Source organism: Branchiostoma lanceolatum, chromosome 10 (assembly GCF_035083965.1).
Source record: "Branchiostoma lanceolatum isolate klBraLanc5 chromosome 10, klBraLanc5.hap2, whole genome shotgun sequence".
Classification (NCBI taxonomy): domain Eukaryota; kingdom Metazoa; phylum Chordata; class Leptocardii; order Amphioxiformes; family Branchiostomatidae; genus Branchiostoma; species Branchiostoma lanceolatum.
Window position 1 is genome coordinate 4,430,084 of NC_089731.1, and position 24,956 is coordinate 4,455,039.

General features: G+C 39.5%; 1 protein-coding gene across 1 annotated transcript in view; it reads left to right on the forward strand.

Moving 5' to 3' along the window:
* Positions 1 to 1,128: 1,128 nt before the first annotated feature.
* The window catches only part of LOC136443089 (uncharacterized), a 31,967-nt gene continuing 8,139 nt past the window's right edge, over positions 1,129 to 24,956 (forward strand). The window contains exons 1-10 of the mRNA XM_066440158.1: positions 1,129 to 1,292; positions 2,381 to 3,196; positions 5,092 to 5,152; positions 5,718 to 5,880; positions 6,389 to 7,157; positions 8,174 to 8,332; positions 8,652 to 8,817; positions 9,729 to 9,820; positions 10,343 to 10,530; positions 11,000 to 11,068. Of these exons, the coding sequence (XP_066296255.1) occupies positions 2,383 to 3,196; positions 5,092 to 5,152; positions 5,718 to 5,880; positions 6,389 to 7,157; positions 8,174 to 8,332; positions 8,652 to 8,817; positions 9,729 to 9,820; positions 10,343 to 10,530; positions 11,000 to 11,068 (2,481 nt within the window). The 5' untranslated portion in view covers positions 1,129 to 1,292; positions 2,381 to 2,382. The remainder of the gene's footprint in view (positions 1,293 to 2,380; positions 3,197 to 5,091; positions 5,153 to 5,717; positions 5,881 to 6,388; positions 7,158 to 8,173; positions 8,333 to 8,651; positions 8,818 to 9,728; positions 9,821 to 10,342; positions 10,531 to 10,999; positions 11,069 to 24,956) is intronic.

Here is a 24,956-nt window from a genome sequence, read left to right on the forward strand (position 1 = left end):
AAAGAAGGCTAATATAGAATATAATGATGAAGATTCTACAGTCACCATTTTCAGCCATATCTTGTTAATTCGTTATTGGTTCCTTTAGAGCAGTGGTCAATGGATTGTCTCTCGCTTTGCGAAATGATTACATTGTAACGTTACGTTGTGTGATTTTAGTAGAAATATCTTTTTTCTATTTCTTTTAGATAACTAAAGATATTTTTCCTTATTAAAACTTGACTTGAATATTTGCGGTTATCTGTAGTTATTTCTGTTTTTACGTTGCTTATAGTCTTTCTATTTAAAAAAACAAAAAATTAATCGGAGAAAATCCCATTATTATTGAGCACATACTGTTAGATAGCTCAAACAATTGCCGAGAATAGGGGTGGGTACCGGTACATAAAATTCAGGTCCGGTCCAGGTCCAGGTCCAGAGGGTCAGGTCCAGGTCCGGACCTGTACCTGTACCTGATTAAAGTAGTGTCGCAGTACATCATATTTTGGAGAGAGAGACACACGTAAAAGTCTCCAAATAAACGTAATGTCTGGAACGATATAATTTCTTAGGTTTGCACTTTGTCTCAAAATTATAACTATGCTCTCCTCGCCGTCCGTTTACTCATCCTTTAAGTGTTTCTAGATATGATTCACAGCTAACGTCTTCGATTCGTTAAATCTGCTGTTTTGTATTTTCTTAGACCAGTTATGTGGCCGCCTACTTGTAGCCTGGTACTATGAATTTTCTAATCGGTCCATAGGCCGGTCCACTGATCTTTTACGGACCGTTTTTTTTGGACCGGTCCATTAAGAAATACCGGTTTTGTACCGGTACACGGTACCGGTACCCACCCCTAGCCGAGAACAAAACTTGCAAAAGTGTCAAAACCGTCCAACAAATAAAAAGAGGCTTAGTGATCAAGGTTGATTTTCCGTGTTGCATTGAAATACCAATAGTATTAGTTTAAACGGCATAGAATTGTTACAAATTATTCCCACGCAAAATCAAACCACATTAAAAAGATATATTCACCTATCATAACCTACAAACTCCGCCTCTTTGCCATATATGGTGACTCTCCTGCGGTATCCGGTATCACCTGGTCTTTGTTATGCAAATGAGCTGACGTCAGAGGTCAGACGACCGGAAGAAGACCCCACTACTTTAAGAATCAAAACTTTGGTAGCGTAGCTGTAGGAAGTGACACATAATTTACCGCGGACAGCCGTTGTTGTAGACCTGTTTGTCTCAGAAACAGTCTGGTTGTAAGTAGGAGAGGACGGAGCATTCATCTTGGAGAAAATTTAGCGGTAAGAATGTTTTGTTGTCATTTTTGGGAGGATAAATTCTGGGTGTCCCAGAAAAAAGCACCTGATGCCCAAAGAAGTTTTGTAACAACATTACGCTGCTTTCCATTTTCTCTCGTCTTTCGTGCATTTAAGTTGATCTTAGAAGAACACTGGCAAGCTGAATTTGCTAGATAAAAAGGGATTCTTCTAAAACCGAGGAAAAAAACCGAGGTAAAATCATTTGCAGACGACGGCTGGGGAGGACTTCAGACGATGTGGGGTGGGATGAGTTCCAGGAAAAAATGGCGGAAACTTATCCCCAAGCAGATGTTTGTTTGGGTTGGAAGAATTTACGACTGCCCAGCTTTTCTCGATCCGTGAGCTTTATTCGGTATTTGGGTTGAATATTGTAACGTTTTCAGTTGTAAGGGAAGGCATCAAAGTCAGGAAAGGGCAGCAAGGGTATCAAGGAAACGTGAAAATCTTACACCCCGACATCTTTGAGATTGTAGTATGAAACCCAACATGTCCCTAAAACAGACTGTTTTTATCTTCTGTGAGACGAAAACATAAACGTGCCGCCCAACTGACCCAGAAGTTTACTTAACCATGACAGACCCTAAGAGCAGCTGGGGTATGTCAGGAATTGAGGAAAGGTGGATTTACGGTAGTTTACTAATAGTAGGGCAGGTTTATCCTCCAAGCAGATGTTGGGTTGAGTGGCTGTCAGAGAAGCCAGTCAGTCACTGACTGAGTCAGGAAATCTTTGACCATGACCCCAACATGTGTTTGGAGATCAGGGCAGTTTCGATAGCCCAGATAGTTTAGAATGATAATAACAGGTTTGATACAGTCATTCCTGTCAGGCAAAGTATAGGCAAACAACTACAAGTATCAATAAAGTATATATACTAATATAGTGACAGGGCCTTTAGTAATAGGGTGATATCCCTGCATACATGTAAGGAGATGAAAGATTTACTGTAACAGTACTATGAGTATGAGGAAGTCCTGAATCAAGTCCTGAAAAGAATATTTGGGATTGTGTTCTAAAGCTATCATTTTCAATACAGTTTTGTCACTAACCAACCCCTTTTTTTCATTTCCAGCAATGGCGGAAGGCACCGGTGACGGACTGTCCATATTGGATCGGATTAAGCAATTTGACAGCAGCTCGCAACCAACTCAGCCCGTGAGTCATGTCAAACCCAAGAAACCTTCCCTCAAGAAAAGACCTGGACAAAAAGCTCACGTTATTTCTTCTCATGGCCACATTGCCAAGTCCAAACCACCGCCGCTGACCAAGAAAATTTCTTCACACAGGCTCGTGATGGTGGAAAAATGTGTCACATCACCCAAGTCAAAGAACGCAGACTTTTCCTCCCGGTTGCCTACCAGCCCCTCAAAACCCATACAGCTGAGTAAACCAGCTCTTAAACCACCTGTTGCCAATAGGAGCAAACCCTTACGGCCTATGCGGTCAGTTGACGACGATTCTAAACCCTCTCCACCAAAGACAAAACCTGTTGTTGCAACCAGGAACAAAGTAAACGCTGGTACGGGACAGAATGCTAACAAGAACAGTGCAGAAAATTTTCAAGTAGAAGCTCGTGAGTCTGCCGGCAGTATTTCGGCTCTTGCCAAAAAGTTTGAAGCTGGTGTTTCGACGAGTTCTACAAATGGGGAGAGTTCACGCACAAATGGACATGAGCAAAAGAAACCAAAGATTGTTCAGAGGAAAATCAGCAAAGAGCCGGCTGATGTTGAACTTGAGGAGTCGACGCCAAAATCCGTGGCCCAGAAATGGAAGACATTAGAACAGTCCACAGCAGCCAGCAGCAAACAAGTGCCCAGAACTCCTGAAAAAGTACCAGTGAAGAAGTTTCCACCTGTTGTCACTTCTACATCTGGATCAATGGCAGCAGGTATGTTTAATGTTCATCTATACTTTTTATAGTATAAATACTACTGTACCAAATTGTTGAAAATAGAAAAAGGTATGAAAGATTATAAAAAGAATAATTACTTTTTTAAGTGGTAGCTTGATTATGAAAGGAAGGCCTTGTGAGCTTGAAATAGAAAGCAAAACATCTCCAGAAATATTGTTTCTTACTCGGACATGTATTTTCTCTTTCATTAAACTGAAAGGTATGTTCCATGCTCTGTGCATGTTGGATATGCAGGAATACTAGTATTTGAAGCCCCAGGGATTACTTACCAGTAGACTGTGCCAAGCCACATGCTGCTGGTTTGAACCCAAAAGTAGGCCAGTCCTGGATAATAGCCAATTTGCAAATTCCTACACATCATCGTGTACAGACAGTACTGACAGACATTTTGCTTTTGTCACACAAATACATATTGTTCCTAAGATTTACTTAAATAAAGTAATACGCGTACACTATCCATAAATTGTGCATTGTTTGTTTTATCAAGGACAATGTGACAAGAAGACATTGTTTCTTGCTGATAATGACATTGTCATACTGTTCATCAGTACTGTTCATACATGTAGGCGAGTCAGCAGAAAAATAGATGATGTCAGTTGTAACATGTTTCAGCTATTTCCTGACTTGTCATGATCTTGACCATGGATAATTAATCAAAAGATATATATATAGCACAGGCTGTACTGGAGTCACTTATCACAGTCTGGTACATGTCTAAATTGGTTTACTTACTAGTATTAAAGTCATTTAATACACTAATGTCATGAAGTTGAATGCATCTACATGTATATGGCAACTCAGTCATATATGAATGTTAGTTAATACTTGTAAAACAAAGTAGCAAGGTTGACAATTTTAAACATTTATCATTACTTTATGAATATAAGAAAAGGTACAGTAATTTATTAAAGAGTACTTGGGTTATGGACTTATGGCTACAGAATACAAAAGGCTGAATGTAGAATGATGATATAGTAGTAGTACTGTGTAGAACAATTTACATTGTAATTCATATGTAAAAGTCGGATTCTACAGCTCTTGATTCACTGTTATAATGAATACCTGTCAGTGACTTGCCAGGGTCACTGTCAGCTAGAAGTTGGCTTTTCCTGTTGCCACACAAGAAGGCACCTGCTTGTATCTTCAAGATCTTAATTACAGTTAATACAGATGATTACCAAAGCTAAGTTGATAAAGATGTTTGTCTTAGAGCTTCTCAGGATACTGGACTTCCTGTACATAGTTCAGAGAACCCAGGTATTACACCTGCTGGGTTCTCTGAACTACAGGAAGTTCTGTATCCTGAGAAGCTCTAAGACAAACATCTTTATCAACTTAATCTTTGAGTAAACATAAATCAAAAATAGAATGACGTGGGTGAAACAAACAACCAAGAAATGGAGTCAATGTGGCTTTCTTAGAAATAGTTTTTTTAGATTTATTTCAAATTGTAAATGCAATTAGCAGATTTTAAGAAACATCTCAACTGTGATGTAAATGGTCTTTTCAATGGATACATTTAATCATGTATACATTATTAGGTACATATTCAGTTGGACGGTGTAGAAATGGGATGATCTGCATTTTCTGTATTATATTATGCTATAATAATGCATGGTTCTATTGTAACAATTACAGTAATACTGTAACTATCAGTAGGTAACTCTTCCTTTTGTTAGTGCTAGAGTCCAGGCTATACTTCAAATCTACCAAGGAATGTGTGATTTGTCCATATTTGCATGAGTAAATGTCACTGCCTCGTTGGCATCATTGTGATGTGTATACAGTACATGAATGTAGGGTATGCTGAAAAGGCACTATTGACCCCTTGTTAACAAAAACATCACCCCTACAATTTGTCTATTATCTAGTCCCAGGTGAAGTGGTTCAACAGGATGTCCCAGCACCCAAGAGCTTTCTTCACCAGAACAGGTAATAATTATCATGTGGACAAGTTAATGTCATTAAAGATTGATTGACATGTTGACAAGCATGAAAGCTGTAATTGATAGTACTATAGTTACATTGAGTCCAACAAATGTAACTATAGTACTATCAATTACAGCTTTCATGCTTGTCAACATGTCAGAAACAAGTACAGCAACTACTAGGTACTGTAAATCTTAACACATTCGCAGCAGTTTTAATACTTTTATTATTATTTTTTTATTGTGACCTTTCCTTCACAAATTCATGACACTTTGAGTATGAATATGCATTTCCGATACTGTACTTCAGAATTATTTCAACTGCAAACCTAAACACTGCAAATACCTAAATTCCCCCTCTATGATCTATCACAAAATTCAGTCCCTGTGAAAATAACGAAAAATTACAGTCACAGTAGCCGACTAAATCATGCTCCTTGCTGCTGGCCGGACAGCTACTGGCTCAATGAACCTTAAACTTTAAGTTAAAGCTAGCCAGCAAGAAACATGTAAACACACGGCTACAGTCTTTTCATGTCATTTATTTTCGGTTTGTTGAAATGGTTTAGACCAAGCAGGCAGAGTAGATCTGGTAGTAGGAAGTCTCCCTCAGCCAAGACGCGACCACTGCTGCCATCGGACGGGAGGGACAAGGTCACAGCTGTGACAGTCGAGGAGGATGACTGGGATGAGGATGAGGAGTATGAGGATGTGCTGTTACCTCCCAGAAAGGTAGGGAAGAGATTTCCTTTAGACTAATACTTACCCTCCTACTAACTATAAATCTTGAAATGTTTGCATTTATACATGTATATGGTTTAGATTTCTTAAAATCTCATGACACTGCCAATATGTACTGTTTCAGCTGCAAACCTTCTTTCTTTCTATACCATGAAATTCACCAGATGGTCGACTAGAATTTTGTAACATTCTCTAGCTAGTTCAAATCAAGAAAACTCAATTTATCTTTTAAGAATATATGAGACAGTTTGAACATTTTCTTCATGAGTGGAAAAATTGTGTAAAGTTTTTGCTAATGCTGAAGGAAAAATGATTTTTAAAGTCATTCTAATGATCAATCCCGAAACTTTTGTTGATTACTGTTGCTATAGAGTACACTCAAGTGGACTTCTAATATTGAATTGTCCTCCTCTGACATGTTAAAAGCAGACTTAAGCTTGACATAAAGTTGAAGAATCAATATTATTAGTGTAATGTATTTTTTATTTTATTTTTCCAGGTGCCGTCTGAAGGGAAAGTCAATGATTCAGATTCCTGGGAGACAGATGAAGATGATGATTACATGCACGAATATCACGACATCTATGAGTCGATTGCCATTTCACCTCCAAATGTCGACGTCAGCAGGCAATCCAAAAGCACTGTCGTACCAAAGCCCACCCTACCACCCCCACCGGTTCCTTCTAAACCAGTTCGGGATAGACTGGCTAGAAACTCTGCTGCCTCGGAAGACGCACCATCGGGAGCTGTGAATACTGTTCCCAAACCACCCAGAACAACTGGCAAACGCCTCACCCCCTCTCCCAACCCTCCTGATAGGGTTGCCAGCCTGGTAGACGCAGAAGAGGCTACAAATAAAACGAAAACAGCCCCTGCTACCATCCCCAGAAACATACCGCAGATCAAAGTGGACATAGAAAAAGCGAAAAACAAGAAAATTCCACCAGTCGAAGGAAGCTCACCGCAGACCAAAGGCTTAGGAAAGTACACGGGTGTAAAGTCCTTTTTGCACAACATGCTGGCAAAGTCCAAGTCAGGAGGGGATCTCACGGTGGATCAATCTCTAAACCCGTCGTCTTGCCCGGATACTCTCTCACCTCTGGCATCTGCTGCCTTGGAGGGAAGGAATTGGAAGTCGTTAGAGAAACTCGGTGAACAGAGAGAAGAGTATGAACACATGGCGTCTACGAAAAAGGGCGCCGTGGGTGTCCCGAACTTACCCCGCCGCGATGACAGACCACCTGCCACCCTGCCTAGAGATCTGACAGGTACGTTGTTCGGTATACATTTTGTATAACACCGTGTGTAGACGATTACAGAGTAGTCATAACATTTCTTTCTACAGGAAATACCTATCAAAAGGCTCTGTGGATAGAGTCGGTGGTATGCGGTATCACAGATATTCGCAGATGTAACCACAGGAATGTTGTTTTGGCTGCCAAAGTCGGCAACCAGGTTCAATTTCTGTAGTCATGGTCTACTGATTCAGAATTTCTTTGTTTTCAGTTTAATTAGATTTCATTGTTATGATTCCAACAATGTATCAAGCAATTAAAGTGCTGTATTTGTAATGATTTAAGTAAAATGTTGAAGTTTTGGTTGTCTCTGACAGATATATCATACATATCTTTGCAAGGTTTGAAACTATAGCAGTTTTCCTTGTCTTAATTTTAACATTACTTTCTCAAGAACATGTAGATTGTTTACATATTTTGTATTCAAAGAAAGTTAGTTATAATAAATAATATAAGTTAAAGTTCATTGTACACAATTTCGTATTATTTTCAACAGTAGGTGGACAGACTCAGATTGAATTTTGTTTCTTTGAATCCTGATTACGTTTTTACTTACTTGACTATCCCAATAAAGTACAACATTTGAAGTACTAGTAGTTGAAACTACTTCAGAAACATGCTTTATTACATTAGTCAAGCATTTCATGTGGCATGTGACTTAAGGGGGGATTAGGGTATTCCAGTTTGGGCGGCAATACATGCATTCTTATGGGGAAGTTCACAGAAATTAGGTGTCATTATCTCAGGAACCAAAGATTCTGACCAAGAAAACTTACCCTTAAATTCTGACCTGTTCTGCAGACCGTCATCTATCAGAATTACGAGAACTTCTATACGGCTATTCACCGGGGAAAACACCCCCTCTTTAAATTTTATTCTGAGCTCTCTCATCCTGGGGTCTAGGCGCCTGCGCTAATACCCTCGTCCCCCCTTAAGTATACTTAGCAATTCTTTTACCACTTACTTTACTCTGACTCTTTTCCCGGCAGTGCAACAGTGGTCGTCCATGGATTCAGACACATACATGGGCACAGAGTATCTGGATATTGTGGAGTTTCCAGACAACCCACAGGGTGGTGATGATGACCTTTATGTCTTGCCAGACAACGGTGACGATGAAGTTTATGAGGATGTTCTTGTATCAAGAGGTATGGAAAGAAATGTTAACTTAAATCTATGTTAAAAATATAGATAATATAAATTGTAATCTTTAGAAAATGAACTATACCTGTAGTTTATGGTAGTTACTATAATGAAAAATCTTGAAATATTTGTTGCCGTGGTATATTTTTCTTGTTGTCACTTTTTTTCCACCCTTAACTCAGTGACTACTACATGATCTTTAAAACCACAAACTCAAAGATGCCTCAGATGCTGCCCATGTTTTTCCCATGTTGCAAACCTTAGTAAACTTAAAGGATTTTATTTTTTTCATGTTATACATGGATTTGTCTGGGGTTTTTTCAGGAGTTCATGAGCAAGACATGTCCGAGCCCCTCTCGGGTACGTACATGGACTTTGATGAAGTCCCCACTCTCCAACAGCCGAACGCACAGATGGAACGTTCAGAGTACGAGACGCCTATGTTTCCTGGGGGGGAGATGCCTGCATTCCTCACACCCATCAACCAAAGGTTGGCAGATGTCTTTTTTTTTTCAGGTTTCTTTTTTTCAGGTTTCTTATATATATGGATTAAAGGGCATGGCTTTAAGGCCTTTGGATAAGTACATAGCCAAAAAATATATGTAGTCACAAAACTGCAACTTCATTATTCTTGTGAGGCTAGTTTCTTAAAATATATTGTGTGTACATTGTGAAATATTAATGTTGTAAATTGAAGTCAAATGATACTGAAATTTCAGTACATTTAAAGCTCTTAGACTAGTAAGTGGACCTGTGAGCTTTTTCTTCTTTTTCTTTTTGAAATAATTAATCATGACATCTTAGATGTGTCATGCAAGAGTAAGCAAAAAGAAAACAAATCTTCTTCCAAACTGTGTGTGAATTGTTATAAAATGCACTTTGTCCCAATCAGTAAAATAGGCTCAGACCCATTTTGACAGTTACCTAACATTATACAATCTAGGGTATGGCAGGGTACTATAAGTGATATGTTTATCTCTGTTTGTTTATATCTGCTTGGTGTGAGGTGACATTAAACATAACCTTGGATAACCCCAAAAAGTAAACAAAACTGAACCTTGCAATCTAAACAGAAACTACTGTGACATTTAGTTTATTTCTAATCATAGTTGAACTTCTTGCTTTGATTTCTCGCATGTAGAAGACGTGAGGAATGCAGCAAGTTTTGCAATGGCAACAAGTGTATAGAAAGAAGACAATTGGTTCATGTTTTATTTTTAGAACTTGAGTGCTTTGCTATTCCCTAAGAAGGAGACCAACACTTCTATTTGTTGCTGGTTTGTGTTATATTTTTAGAGCTTTGCTCGCAGCATTCTTTTTTGTCAGTAATTTTACCCATGTCCTTGTCCAGGATTTAATATGCATCTGAAAATGTGTTCAATGTTGATATTTGTAACACAGGGTGGAGCCAGCCCACAGTGACAATGCAGATGCAGATCTGAGGGTGGACTATGTTGCCAGAACCAACAACAGGCAGAGCAGGTTTTTCCATGGTAAGTGCACTGTCATACTGCCATATAGCTTCCTTGCATGCATAATAAATGGCCAACTTACATGTGAAACAAACAAAAAAGATTTATGCTTGAAACCTGGGTATATGCCAAGATTTTTTGATATTATCATCTGTTTGAAAGACTATAAAAATTATAGTTAGTTTTTTTGCATATATCTGTGCTCGTAAACCTTACTGTGAATTGTAGAACCAAGCATTTCTTGATTTAAGAACAGATCATAAATACATTGTGTATACTATACAATGTATTACAATTTTCAATGCATGCTTTGATAAAATGCAGCACTCGAAAAAGAATGGTCAAAAAATGACAGGACAAAAGTGCAAAGTTTTGTCCTAAAACACATTCAACAACACTTATTTTATTTATATGTAGAGTACTAAGAGTAGAAACCTAGTTTATTTTCCTTGACTATCATAGCTTTTTTGATGAAATGTTTCAGTGCAGATATCTATCTTAATCTTGATATGTAAATTCAATAATTATTGTTTGTACTTTCAGAGCCCCTGTACCAGGTGTATAGAGCACAAAAGTCAGCGAGAAGTATCAGGAGTAACCGTTCAGATGCCATCACAGAGGAGGAGCTAGATGTGGTACAGGAGGATGATGATGATGATTATGAAAACGTTGCATCCATGTCTGCCAGTGAAGCCTCCCTCAAGAGAACCATGTGGAAAGACCTTCCTGAGGTACTGTACATTCTGTTATTTTAGCGGGCACTTAATTTTGTAGTTTTTTTATATTTCAAGTTCAGAGGTAATACATTGGAGATTACTTAACTTTATCATAATTTTGAAGCAATTTATAGGTGTGGAGAGGTCACAGCAAAATTGGCAAAACTAAAACCACCACAGACATTTCAAAATTTACAGTTACTGTAAAGAGACTTGCAAACTCCTAGGGAAATGACTTTATTTGTCAAGCGATTGCCATCAGTTTTACGACTTGTAGTGGTACATGTCTACCTGGGTTGCAAGAAAGAATACTAAAATGATAAAGACATTTGATTTAGAAGTGCCAAAATTTCCTAAATCCAGTCTTTTCACAGAGTATTGATGACTAAACTCGACATGTTTCCACACTTTTTATGACAAGTCTAGTTCAAATTAGTATCATTAACTTAACAATACTGACAAAAAGATTCTTGGTACATCTCAGGTGAGAGGCAGTGGTGTCCTGAACTCCCTGAGCCCAGCTGAGACGAAGCTGCAGGAAGCCCTGTTTGAGGTTTGTTTATTTATTTTCTGTCATCTTTTTCCAGGGTTGCAATAAATGTACTAAATGTATATGAAGTGATGTGCAAACAGAAAATTAACATAAAATGTTGTACAATAATGATGATAATGATATGCTTATAATAAGAACAAAAACAATAGTTATAACAATTACCAATGAATAAAAACAATGATAACAAACAGGCGACACTTTAATTCCGGACTGACACTCTAATTCCGGACGACTTTCACCATTAAGGCATAGTTTGAGTAGGAGACTTGATATTCAAGAGTATGCTATAGTACTTAATGAAAGTTACGTAGGTATCATCGGTAGGTCCCCTGGGACTTGGTCAGTTTTGCAGAATTTTGCAGAATTCTGCATTTGAGTGCAGAATTCTGCGCATCATCTGCAGAATTCTGCGATCATCTGCAGAATTCTGCGCATCATCTGCAGAATTCTGTGCATCATCTGCAGAATTCTGTGCATCATCTGCAGAATTCTGCGCATCATATGCAGAATTCTGCGCATCATATGCAGAATTCTGCAAGCCATATGCAGGATTTTTCTGCCAAACACAAAATATGAGTGAATTTGCAGTGCTCACGGTAATAGAGGGTGGAATAACCTGTGGATATACACTTGCTTAACTATAGCAACATATAAAGTCCAATTGATTCAAGATGCACATTGTCCTCGACTCCTTGTCATATCCAAAATGTCACTATACTCTGTATCTGTGTCTATATAGCCGGTATAACCAACCTTCCGTGTAACACACAAGCTTTGCAAGCACGTACCACGGAGGCAGCTGGTTATATTACACCGAATGACATGTCACATCTTACCTTCCCAGGTTTAAGTTTGAATACATGGAAGATCGTATATTGTCTAAAAGTGAGTGCTAGGTGGAAAATTACAGAGGGAAGTGAATGACAGTCTTAATCTAGGCCTGGTTTCCACACAGTTTGCATAACATCGCCAACATTACCTGCCATCTGTACGGCCCCTTCGGGGTGGCTTTAGGCACACTGCCAGGCATGGCGCTTGTACTTTGGTCAAGACCCATTGTAACCTCGCCCAAATTCCAAAATAGCAGAAGAACAGCTATCGTTTTTTGTTCATGACGAATTAGATTATGGTAATTTTGTAGCTCACTTACAAGGATCCAAGCAAATGTAGAACACAGGAGGCAGTTGATATAAAGGGGGAAAGACGGTGCATGGCTAGAATGGAGAATCAACCCATACAATTATTTTGTACAGTACATGTACAGTAGAAGCCACTTAATTGCACCTCGGATAAACGCACATTTCATTTACCTGCACCGAATCCCAAAATCCCAAACCGGTTCCTATTCACTGCATTGTTAGTGCCTCCGCATATCTGCACGGCGCATTGTCATCAATGCCGGATAACTGCACCAATTTTTTTCAATCGTCGACAAGTTAACTAAAAAGGTGCGGTAAACATCGGCAAACGCGGTACAAATGAGCCGATAAGTGCCTGTGTAGAGGCACAATAACGCCAATATGTCTAAGATTGTTTTCACTAACAAAATAAGGTGGTCTCCATTGACAATCACATTGATAGTGATCCTATGGGAGGTCCTCGGTGGGTCACAGGGCGTGTCGTCACCGTAAAGAGACGCACGTCTGCCAAAGCAAACTTTAAGGCAGCATTGCGTTTTGGCAGACAGCATGCTGTACTCAATAAAGATTGGTCTCTACCTGTACACTGTCTTATTACTGTGAATGTATTTAAGTTCGCAGAGATTTGATTTCGTGTTTAAAGTATGACATGGGTGTTGTCGGCGGTTTTAGGTTCGCGGCAGCGCTATATTCACATACTGCTGCAATAGTAAAAGACTGGCGTCTTAACGTACATCTAATCGCAGTTCTCAGATCTAGTCGGAAACCGCACAGCAACTCGGTAAGGGTTACAGACGCGTGGACGGACATAGCAGTTGCTTTTGACGGTGCGGTGCTGACGTTATCATCTGTCACATTCTTTTGTGGCAGAGCTGAATCCGCGTCCTAGAAACTTCCTACATTCACCCGAATGATGCTATTAGGACAATGGTTTGTCACTGATCTAAGTCATCTAACCATATCTACCCACTGGATACGTAGTACAGTTCATTATATTGTACAGTAATTCACTAGTCTACCATGCATGATTTACGCAACTCTAATCTGTCCAAAAATGATAGGGGCTTTCTCTGGCGCTGACTGATAAAAATGGATGGCATGGCGAAACAGGTGTACCCCTCACACAATCAAAACATAATTATAAAACAATATAGATAACCGGTATAAATACTAGTAAATCGACATAGAATTCAACTTAACGAAGTATACAATACAAAGGTAGAGATTGATGAATTAAAGAAACAGCACAAGATTCATAATGAGGTGGCAATTTGAACGTTACAAATTAGCAAGGCCTAGTAGCAAGGCAAGTGGAGCAACTGCACGCTAGTGACCATGTACTAGTACAGGGTTCCTCAAAGTTGAAGGATTGGCAGAACCTATTTCTCATGACAGAAAAGAATTTCCTTTTGAACGTAGCCACGTCGACAGGGCTTGTAGCATTTGTACCCAGCGTTCTTGTTTCAACCTCAAGTTTGCTCCAAATTGAGATGAGGCAAGGTGTGAACGAGGATGCAAATGCTGATGTTTTAAGTCTAGATGGAACTAACATGTATGGCTTTAGTCTACGGGGTGTTCTTGTAGGAAAGTTGGCTAGGCTCGCTACATCCAAGTCGAACACCTTTGCATGGGACTTAACAAATGCTACAACATCGGATATTTCCCTTCTGTAAGACAGAGGCAGCAAGCCTAGGCTAGACAGTCTTGACTTGTACTAAGTTGTAGTCGAGGTGACCTACGGAAGGCCCAAGAATGGCGATGCCCTCCGCTGGACGCCCTCAAGAAGGGCTGTGAGATTACGTGACGTAGGGCTCCAAACTGGTGAGCAATATTCCAGTATACTTCTGACAATAGAAAGGTACAACACTTTCTGAATGTCAGGGTTGGAATAGAACCCTACAGTACGATTTAGAAAACCAAGCATTGAGTTTGCTTTAGCTACCATACTAACAATGTGGTTGTCCCACTTAAGGTCAGATTTTGATTTGACACCAAGGTCAGACATGTTGTCCACTACAGTGAAATATGAACCTGACATGTGATACTAGTAGTTGTAAGTACATGTAATAGGACACTTGGAATGAGTAAATCTCAACACTTAACATTTGGATAGATTAAAACTCAGCTTGCATGCATGTGGTACTCCAATCGTGCAGAGAGCAAATGTCGTCTTGCTAGACCCATACCATAGCCCCGCCCACCTCCGTCAAAACGTAGAAATGCAAAATTAAAGCATAAAAAATATAAATATTTGACGGACATGCAGTCACTCTCTCATTGGTCGAACCGCTAATTGTGATGGACAGTCAGGATCATTCTTTTAGGGCTTAGAATTTCTATCAGTTCTCACCACACAACGACATTGTATCTTTGCTCCTTTAATGTCGATATGTAATGGTATAGTGTTATTGAACTTACTTTGTGTAGGAATGACTAGAAATTGGAGTTTTTCTTATTCAAGTTTCAAGCCTCATAAAATACTCTGGATGCCTTTGAATTCAGCCCTTGTAAGTTCTTACTATTAAACACCCCCAGTTTAATTATGAAGTTCCAGAGTGGCCTCCTACATGTACATGTAGATCTCAGTTTTATGTCTTATGCATGACTATACATAATGGGTCCAAGTTATGTTTAAGTTTCTTTAGATTATTCAGAATCATTGATAATACTTCAATATATATTCATTGAAATCAATCAATAAATGAATATATGATGTTTTAGCTATGATTTGCATTAGGGAGTCAGAGAACTTTAGAGAGAACTTTATTTCGCGACATAAGGTGTGAAGTCTATTGAACAATTATTAGTAAAACTAGGGAAAATTGCGAGCAAGCTAGTCAGTTATGGACATTTTGTCATGATTGAATAAGAAAATGTGTCTGTTTTAAGTTGCCTTTGGTATTTACAATTTCTACCTGTAATATATCAAATCTCAAAATCATCATTAGCTGAAATACTGCAACTGTTTTACCAATCCTAGTAACACCAGGAGCTGTTTCAGCAACTAGGTCAACAATACCAGTAGCTGCTACATGCTGTTTAGTAGGCTAATAGTTTATCTAAGGATCTTTTTTAAGTAGGTGTGACAGATTGGTTTGTGTAACAGTATCCCCATGTGATACTAGCCCTCCCTTAACCTGTGACTGTGAGATGTGCCAAAGTGGCCAGGCCAGATGTGGGCTGCAGTGGGCAGGCTACTCTCCAAGCAGAGGTTAGGAGAGAAGATTGTGATCGAGAGAGAGAGAGAAAACAGGGCATATGATAAGATGGTCACAATCTTCTCTCCCAACCTCTGCTTAGAGAGTACTTTTGTAAGGATTTTGGAAGGCATAATGGCCTTTGAAGCCATTTTAGGAGAAGACTGTGACAATTCTGTCCAGCTGAGAAAGGATCTCTTTGCCTGTTTAATATTAGTTACGCATTCATGGTTGGCTGCTTCCATGGCTTCAGATATAGATGAGAAGCTTGTCTATGTACATGTACATGTGCATGCCAATCGCCCATTCCATAGCAACCACAAGCCGTGGTGGAAGGCCATTGAAAAAAATTGTTTGATTTTGTAAAATATGCTCGACAACTATTTTCCTCTCAGAATGCCAGAAATAGCGATTACGAGGGTTCAAAATGTCATAGACAATTAAATCTGATGTCATTGAGGGATTTGCCCCGGTCAACCTGGCAGGTATCTCCTAGTGACTTTGTGTACATGTACATGTATCAGAAATATGATACATGAACACCCTCTACACTGCTTCTGTTTGAACCTTAATACTGGAAATATAGCAGGTTGATCATTCATTTGCATGACTGTGTAAGTGCAAACGTCTGTGATAAATATGTGACAGGTGAAGTAGTCAGGGAATAACCATGTCTATCCTTGAATCTTTGGACCAGTTGATAAATCTGAGACCCATCTGTCTGATACCTCTGGGTGACCAGAACAACCCACTAGCTTGACCTGACTCAATGACCTCTTTCTCAGAACCCAAGAAACTGGGGCTAAATAATCCCCAGGCATGTCCACCCGATTATGGGCCTGAAGACCTTTGGGACTGGCCTTCCACAGGACAAGGCACTGACAAACATGTAGTGAACACTGTGTTGTTTTCTTTCATAGCTGTGAACAGTTCTCGTGTGTTGTCTTGTTCAATTTTTGCTTGGCTTGTAAGTTGTAGCCTGGATGCCAGACTGTTTCCAGGACCTACATGTACACAGGCCAGTTCCTCGGCTACAGGGCCCACATATACCCCTACCCCCAGTCAGAAAAACAAAACAAAGGAAAAGATCTTTTCATAATTGTTTTATGCCTTAGATTCTACTCTACTTTTATATCATTGCCATAGAGACAGTGGGGGATGGTGACAAATGATATTTAGCTTATACAGGTGAAAAACTCTTTTTCCAAAGGTTACAACTGGTTGGTCCAAGAAGGTATTTAATATAAAACCTCCTTGGCAGTTGGTCTAAGTTAGAGTACTACTTTAACCGGCTGTACCTCAGTTACATGTACCTTTTGTGTTATTTGCTACATGTACATGTTCTATCAATCTCATTCTTGTTAACACTGATTTACAATCTTATGAAGGTCAGATTTTACATGTTAATAACATGTTTTAGGACAATTGATTTTTTTGGCACCTACAACTTACAAGTATTGTAAATGTGCCCCACTGGGCCATACTCTCAAGCCAGATACTGCGGGTGGCTTCCGAAGTCTGCCCTTAAAGCTCTTTAGCCCAGCTGTTTCAACATGCTATGGGTGGAAGCTTGGAGTTACAGGCCAAAAGAGCTTGGAACTGGAGTGAACTGAAGTTAAACATTGACTCAGATGCCAGGCAGGGATAGGGATGAAGCTTTAAAATACATGTACATGTATATACTGGTGTGTGACACTAGTAAAACATAAGAGGAGCCGAGAGTAGAACAGTCTCCTGGCTCCCTCAGAGCAGGGATCGAACCCGGGTCTGCCGGCCCACACATAGCTAATAACCACTAGGCTAAAAGGTCCAGACCAGTTACATTGTAGACTAGTCAGTTAGTGGCGCTTGAACCCCACTGTTGCACTAGTAATAGTATGATTGAGACCCATGGGGCATTGACTAACGATTTTCATGTAAAAGCATTGAAGCAAGATAACGATGATGTCAGTGGGTCTTTAGAATCATGAAGAGTTGGAGACCAGGAATAGAAATCTGATGTATTCGTAATGGCAGACAACAAAGTAAAGTACACATACTGAGAAGTGAGGTCATGTAATTATCTATTTTCTGATTGCTCTGTTTTCTATGGAGGTTGAGGAAACTAGTAAATGTATCGTTACAGTACTGTTACGTACATGTTGTACTCTGGGGGAACTTGCAGATACTAAGACTAGTGCTATATATTGAAAGTTTAAAATCATTGGAAGACAACAACCTCACTTAATAATCTAGATGATAGTACCAGTAGAGAGACAAAGCCGCAACCTACAGCCTGAAAATGCATTTACAGCTGCAGTGTAGTTACCTGTACCAAGCAGGTTCAATTCATACCTGGGTGATTTGAACCTCTAATGCCTGTAACATGTACCAGGGTACATAATTCTGCCACCCTGAAAAGATTGAAACAGATCTCCTTGTATACCCAACGTCCCCAGTATAATGCACCCCAAATTGTATATCTAAACTGTGCATACCTGGGGGTGCTGCACAAGATATCTCTCAAATACACTGTTTTTCAAAGTGGCAGTTTTATGTAACCCGGCGGATTAATGTTAATGGAGGTTACAGATCCAAGCTCCAATAATTATTGGGCAGTCAGTTTCAAAAGTGACAAGTCCTTCAAATTGAACGCTTTAGACTGACAACGGTCGTGCGATTATTGTTGTGAGCAACAATTCTGTTTAGATGCACGGTCAGGAAATATCACAGGACCCCACATGTGCGCGTGTGACTCAAAGTGACCTCTTGCGCACAAATTCAATATGGCAGGGGAACCGCTTGTTTTGATGAAAAAACTCAAGTTTTTACTGACTTTGCTTCAACTTTTGCCCTGCAGATGAGACGTTGAGAACATGCTCAACAGAGATGGGCAATACCTGTGATTTAATCCGACGTTTGCGGCCCCCTCCGGGATCAAAGAATGGGGGCATACCAGAAAAGTAGCCACTGGTGGCAGGGCGTCGTGCCGGAATAACCAGTTTCAGATGAGAAAAAAATGTTCCATTGCTGACTGCATGCATATTTACAAAGAAAACGATAGAAACTTTCCTTCCCGGACAGGAAACAACACGCTGTAGGCTTATTAGCATATCACCCACTTCCATCGCCGGCGACGATTCTTCTTTAGACGAGAAAAAAAAAAGCCACAAGCCCGGCTCGCTTAAGGGTCGCACGACTGGGTCCGAGGTGGTCGTGATGATGATTCCAGGATTACGTTTATAGCCGTCTCACGACTATTTTGATCCTTTTTAGACGGCCAATGTAACCGGCGACATTGTAACAATAGGCAGTTGCACGACATTCAATCGTCGCCAGTCTAAAGAAGGCCATAATTTGAGGAGCCATTGAAAACGATTTGATACATTCAATTGAGATGAATTGGCCCAATACCAGTTAAGTCAACAGTGAAAATATGAATCTCCATATAGAATATCTGGAACAAGGGAACACTGGGCACCATCATCAGACTGTAATTCTAGCACCCAACGTACTGGTTACCAAAAGTAGAGGTTTTCTATCAAAATACTGAATATTTCTTCGTATCTCTTACTTAGAAATATTAACAAGTTTATTGCAAGTTCATGCCCGTGGGCTAATTGCAAATACATGATAAAAACATAGAGAAAAACATACATGCATCAGTAGACTGTGTCTGACTTTGCTGTAACAATAGGCTACTGGTACTATATACAATTATTGGCTATATAAAACTAGCTGGGTTTGACTTCTTTTTCGGAAGCAGTGGAAGACGAAAAGTCCCACTTTTTCTAGAATTTGTGGGTTCTGTGATTCCAAGAGAAAGGTAGCTTTTTGTTCATCCGTGAGTGTGTAAAAGTAGGGGCACTTCGTGGTAACTTGTTTAAATAATTCGGTTCTTTCGTCACTGTTGAATAGACACTTGGAAATAAAATGTGTTTTGTCTTCCACCGCCTTGGTCATACTGTATTTACAAATTCTTTGGCACACTGGTAAACTCTTATATCGTCCTCTCTCTACTTCTAGGGAGTGAGCACTAATTCCTAATTTGCTGATGGCCGAGCGCGACTCAAAATCAGCAAGTTCTAGAATGCAATGTTTGATAACTCCCAGCAGGAAATATCCTCCCTTTGATTCTTGTTTCGGGACTATCTTGTTGGCATCCTTGGATTATTCTACCCCTAGCACCACCATACTCTAAAAATTTCGTGGGAGATTCCTGCCCAGCTACAAGACCACAGAAGTGTACTCTACTCTACTCTGTATACTGACAGGCCTCTGCCCAGACCTGCCCCAGCTGGTCACCTGGGAGAGGTTTTATTTTCACAGTACTCTAGGAACGTTTACCAGCACCACCAAATTCCAAAATGCAGCAAGTCTGATAAGTCTTCAACAGAAAGGAGTTCAACATAAATGTATTTTCATCTTTTTAAAAGCTTTTAACGTTACATGTTTCTTTTAAACCTTGATTTTCTACCGTCTAGCTGATGTCTGTTTCACTGTTATGAATTTCCAGCCCCTTCTCACAAGGGATCCAATAGGTGTCTGGTGGTGGAGGTAGAAGTCAAAAGGTCAAACAGATGCATTTCAGGCATGATCTTCAATTCATGTTCACTCCTAACCTTTCCTACAGGTTGTACATTTTAACTTTGTGAAACATATTTCCTGAAAGCATGAATATTTTCCCTTTTCAAGTGATCATTCATTTTCACCAACCAGAAGCTAACATAGTATTTAGAAATCAAGGACATTATACACTTTTTTCACAGTATTCATTATGTGCATGCTGACATGTACTGCATGCATGTCCACTGTACATGAGGTAAGCTCATCTTTCCCAAAGTTCAGGAGAATGTATGGATGAGGACAGTATCCTGTGGTGAAATAGTCATTTCAAACCCAGACAAGATCATGTTTCCCCTACACCACCCTGCCCTAGGGTACATGGTCCTGCCAGGACCAGAAAATAGGGCAAGTCCAGAGACCAGTTTTACTTCAGTTGACAACCTGACCTTCCCAAGGTGTCCTGACCCAGAAAACAGTTCTCTGGCAGTGTCTGCTCTCACAAGAGTGCACTGTCAGAATATTGTGTTGCCATCTCAGAGAGACACTAAAGGTAAAACTGTAAAACAGCATATTTCCATGGTGGACTGTAAATGTAGGTGGTAAAGTTTATGATTTATGACTTTTTGCATTAAAGAAGACAGCTTTTTTTTATTTGCATACACAGACAGACAAATAAAAAATACTGTCTTTATCAAATCCCATCTATTGCGTCCAAATACTGCCTTGAACCCTGAATCATTTTTTTACTCATGACTGATATATGTAACATACAACTTATATCTACAAAATATCTACTTTGTGATTGTATAGGGTAAGATGTGTACCTTACTGCACATAGCAAAGACAAGATATAAGTATAAAGTGTCTATACTGGAAATTCATTTTTCACACATACACACATACATGTGTACACACACACAAAAAGGTACATATAGAACAGCTACATGACTAGCACAAAGCCCAAATGGAAACATTCACACAATACTAGTGAGACATGCACCACTTTCTTTTCTGCTCTCTGGTCACAGCATTTCCAGTTTCCCTGAAGGGACACCACAAGCCTGTTTTCTGGCAGGGATTGGGATTAACCATTATACGCCTGTCATTCAACAATGTTGTCCCTGGCTGAGGGCATATTGCAGGTGGAAACGATTCTGGCCATGGTTTATACATATAGAATGAACTGTGGGGGTTTGTACACAATAGTAGTATTTTGAGCTGACCTCATGACCTCCCCTGGGGGAGCAGCACTGGTAGGATCTAGGAGTAGTAAGGTTAGGGTAAACCCTTCAAAACATAACCTACCCCACTGGATTGTAACACTATATCAAATACAGTCTCCTGGCTCCCGGGAATCGAACCTGAACCTACAGCCAAACCAAAAGACTGGTCAGTAAGAGGCGCTTGCATCTCACTGCTACACTATGCCCCCTTATCTTTTTGGATTCGTCCAGAAATTTCTGAGTTCAATATCCCTATGCGGTACTTTTGCCATTACAGTAACAAGACTGGTGTGGGAACCAATAAAACGCAAGGGGCGCGTGGTACAGTCTCCTGGCTCCTGGGAATCAAACGCTGGCCGCCAGTGCACAAAAAGAAATGCACTTAATCAGTACCGCTATATTAGGTCCGGACCCCTTAGACTGGTCAGTCTAAGGGCTAACTTACTTAAAGGATAGATTCATGTACATTGTAAGTAGTGGGCTTCCTCGCCACAACTCAGCTATTCTTGAGCTGAGCTAAATAGATGTGGACTGGTCACCCCAAACAACATTAGGTACTTGTCCCTCTTGTCAACTGACACAAACTGGATGATTTATCTCACCAGAAGGCCGATAGCCTGGTAATAGCCTAAACAGGGGGCTGAGGGTCTCCTGAGGACTAGCTCAGTAATCTAGCATGTAATTGAGACAAATGAAATTAGTCATAGCTTCCAGGGGGTGCTTCCTTCCTCCAATTGAAGTAAGTAGTCACTATCTGAGCCTCTCCCCATCACATCTTTACTACTTGGCATTAACTTAGATTTGCTGTACATTCAATACTTAATATCTTTTTGTACATGGAATTACTTTGCCTTGATGTGTATAAAGGCTTTAGATCCTTTTGAAGACTTCAGGATAACTTGGGAACATTATCCACTAATGAGACACCTGTGACAAGATGCTTTGTCAACCATTCCACTATCATAATCTGATGTGGCAGTACAGAATTTATAATAATTGATGTCATTTCATGCACAATACATTGTATATGCATGTAGCTTATTATCTTTCTCCTACTTTCAAAGAACAAATGAAAGAGAGAATGAATGCCAAAGATGCAAATCCTGTAAATCTCTAGCCTCCATTACAGTCCTTCCCACTAGCGATTTTTCAACTTATAATCAGGTCCAGTTTCTTTGGCTGGGGGGCCGCATCTGCTTGAGGCCCCGTATCTGCTTGGGATCCTGAAACCGCTGTGAGCTTACAATATCTTTAACCGCACAATACTATCACCAAGCAGATGCTACATGCTGTGTTACAAGCTCACCACGGTTTCAGGATCCCAAGCAGATACAGGGGCTCAAGCAGATACGGCCCACCAGCCCCAAAACATGGACCTGATAAATTTGCTAATGGGAAGGACTGTTACGGAGGCTTGTCAATCTCATAAAGGCTTGTCATTGTCATTGTCATTGTCATAAAGTCAATGACTGTACTGGCTGTCTCTGCTACATGTATCCATGCACCGATGATAACCATGTACATGTACATGTAGTATGTGAGTTCACTGTATTTTCGGAACCTGCTTCTTTTAGTCAGAATAAGATACATGTACAGCAGCAGCCTCAAGAAATCAGGAAATACCAACGTTTTGGGAAAATTGCTTATTAACGTTAGATATTGGGTATAGCTATAGCTATAGACCAATGTCAGCAATGAATGACATTCATATCGCATTCCAGTAAGTATCGCACCCCTCCCATAGTTCCAGACCACCTGAAATAGAGAAATCACCCTCTAAATCATTCGTGCTACACTACCAAAAATGCTTTTTCTTATTTTTCTTGTTTTCTTGATTTTTCCTATTGAGAGAAAGATTTTCTTCCATAAAGAATTTCAAGAAAATCAAGAAACCTTACGCAAAACCTTTGAATGTTAGATCTTACATTAAGAGTTTTATTCTTGTTTTTCTTAGGTGAAGATAGGATTTCTAGTATGATTTTTTATCAGCAAGAATATTCTAGAAATGCTAGTCAATCTTTCTTCCTTATTCTTCACACAATATTTGCTTCTTGTTTGGTCAAATGGAGTATTTTACAGAATCTACTCTTAAGATTTTTATTCTTGCCATACATGAATTTTTCTTTAGACTTTCATTTCACTAGAAAAAAATTCTTGACATTTCTTGTTTTCTTAATTTAGGAAGTCTGAGAAATATGCTTCTTGCAATTCTTAGTAATATCTAAGAAGATGTAAGGATTTTCTTGACCAAATACAGTTATTTTCTTGACCAAATACAGTTAAGAAAAATGAGAAAATCAAGAAACTGTAAAACAAGTAATTCCCAAGTGTTTTTCTGTTCGAATTCCTTTTCCACAAAGTTAAAGAAAGATGATTCCTGCTTTTCTGTGTTATCTAAAGATGGAAAGTGAAATGAAAGTTCGAATTTGCATGATTTCCTTTATTTTCTTAACATTGTAAAGTTCAAGAAGATAATTATTGTTTTTCTTGTAATAAGAAAATAAATTATGCTAATTCAATACTCCCATCATCCTTTGCTGTAATGTTTGAATGTGGACCGTTGAGTTTGGGCTCCGGCTGCATTTGCTTGATGTGCGCTTTAGATCTTACAATACTAGGGAAAGATGCGGCTAGTTTCATAAGGACACTTTTTGGTATCATGTGGGACTCACTACACAACGTAGATGACTTGTTTTAAGTTCCAAAATGCTTACTCAGGCCAACGCCATCAACAGATATGCTCCAGGTATGTTATAGCCTGTCTTGCATGAAAATAACTTATTTCCCAAGTAGATACTCTAAGTTTTGTGTTTGTGGTTGCATGATACAGCCAACCAGTAATTGCAGAACATGTACGTTTAGTGCAGTTATACCTAAAAGGTACTAAAAAAGTTAAAGTATATCATTTTCAAGCAAATGCACAAGCCCCCCCTCCCCCTACATGTATACGGGGGAGGGGGGCGATATAAGAAATGACAGTCACTAAGTCTTTGTGTGTTTTTCTAGGCTTAGAAACATTTGTTGTGTTTGTGGTTGCATGCCAACCAGTAATTGCAGAACATGTACGTTAAGTGCAGTAAATACAGTAACCTACAAGGTACTAAAAAGTATAAGTATAACATTTTCAAGCAAATGCACAAGCCCCCATCCCCATGCATGTATATGGGGGAGGGGGGCGATATGGGAAAATGACAGTCACTAAGTCTTTGTGTATTTTTCTAGGCTTAGAAACCTTTGTTGTGTTTGTGGTTGCATGCCAACCAGTAATTGCAGAACATGTACATGTACGTTAAGTGCAGTAATACGTATACCTACAAGGTACTAAAAAGTATAAGTATAACATTTTCAAGCAAATGCACAAGCCCACATCCCCATGCATGTATAAGGGGGAGGGGGGCGATGTAGGAAAATGACAGTCATCGTCATCTGTTTTTGTGTGTTTTTCTAGACTGGGAAACCTGTGGGACCAAAGAAGATGCCCCCGTCTCAAGTTTGGAAAATCTTTCCACAATAACAAGTCATTGATTATAAGAAGGACAGCTACAACACTGCAGAACTGACAATTTTGGAAGGACAATTAGTTATTTGTATGAGCACAGAGAAAATGTGCTTTTATCACAGCATCAAATGTGAAACATTTATCGAAACAATTGTATTGCAAACTGGTTAATCTTTGCAATCCTTGGTTAAGAATGGGCTTTAGAAAGAAAAATCCAAAACTGTGTATCAAACAATTAGATCAATAATAATAAATATGATTGGAACATGTTTACATTATATTATC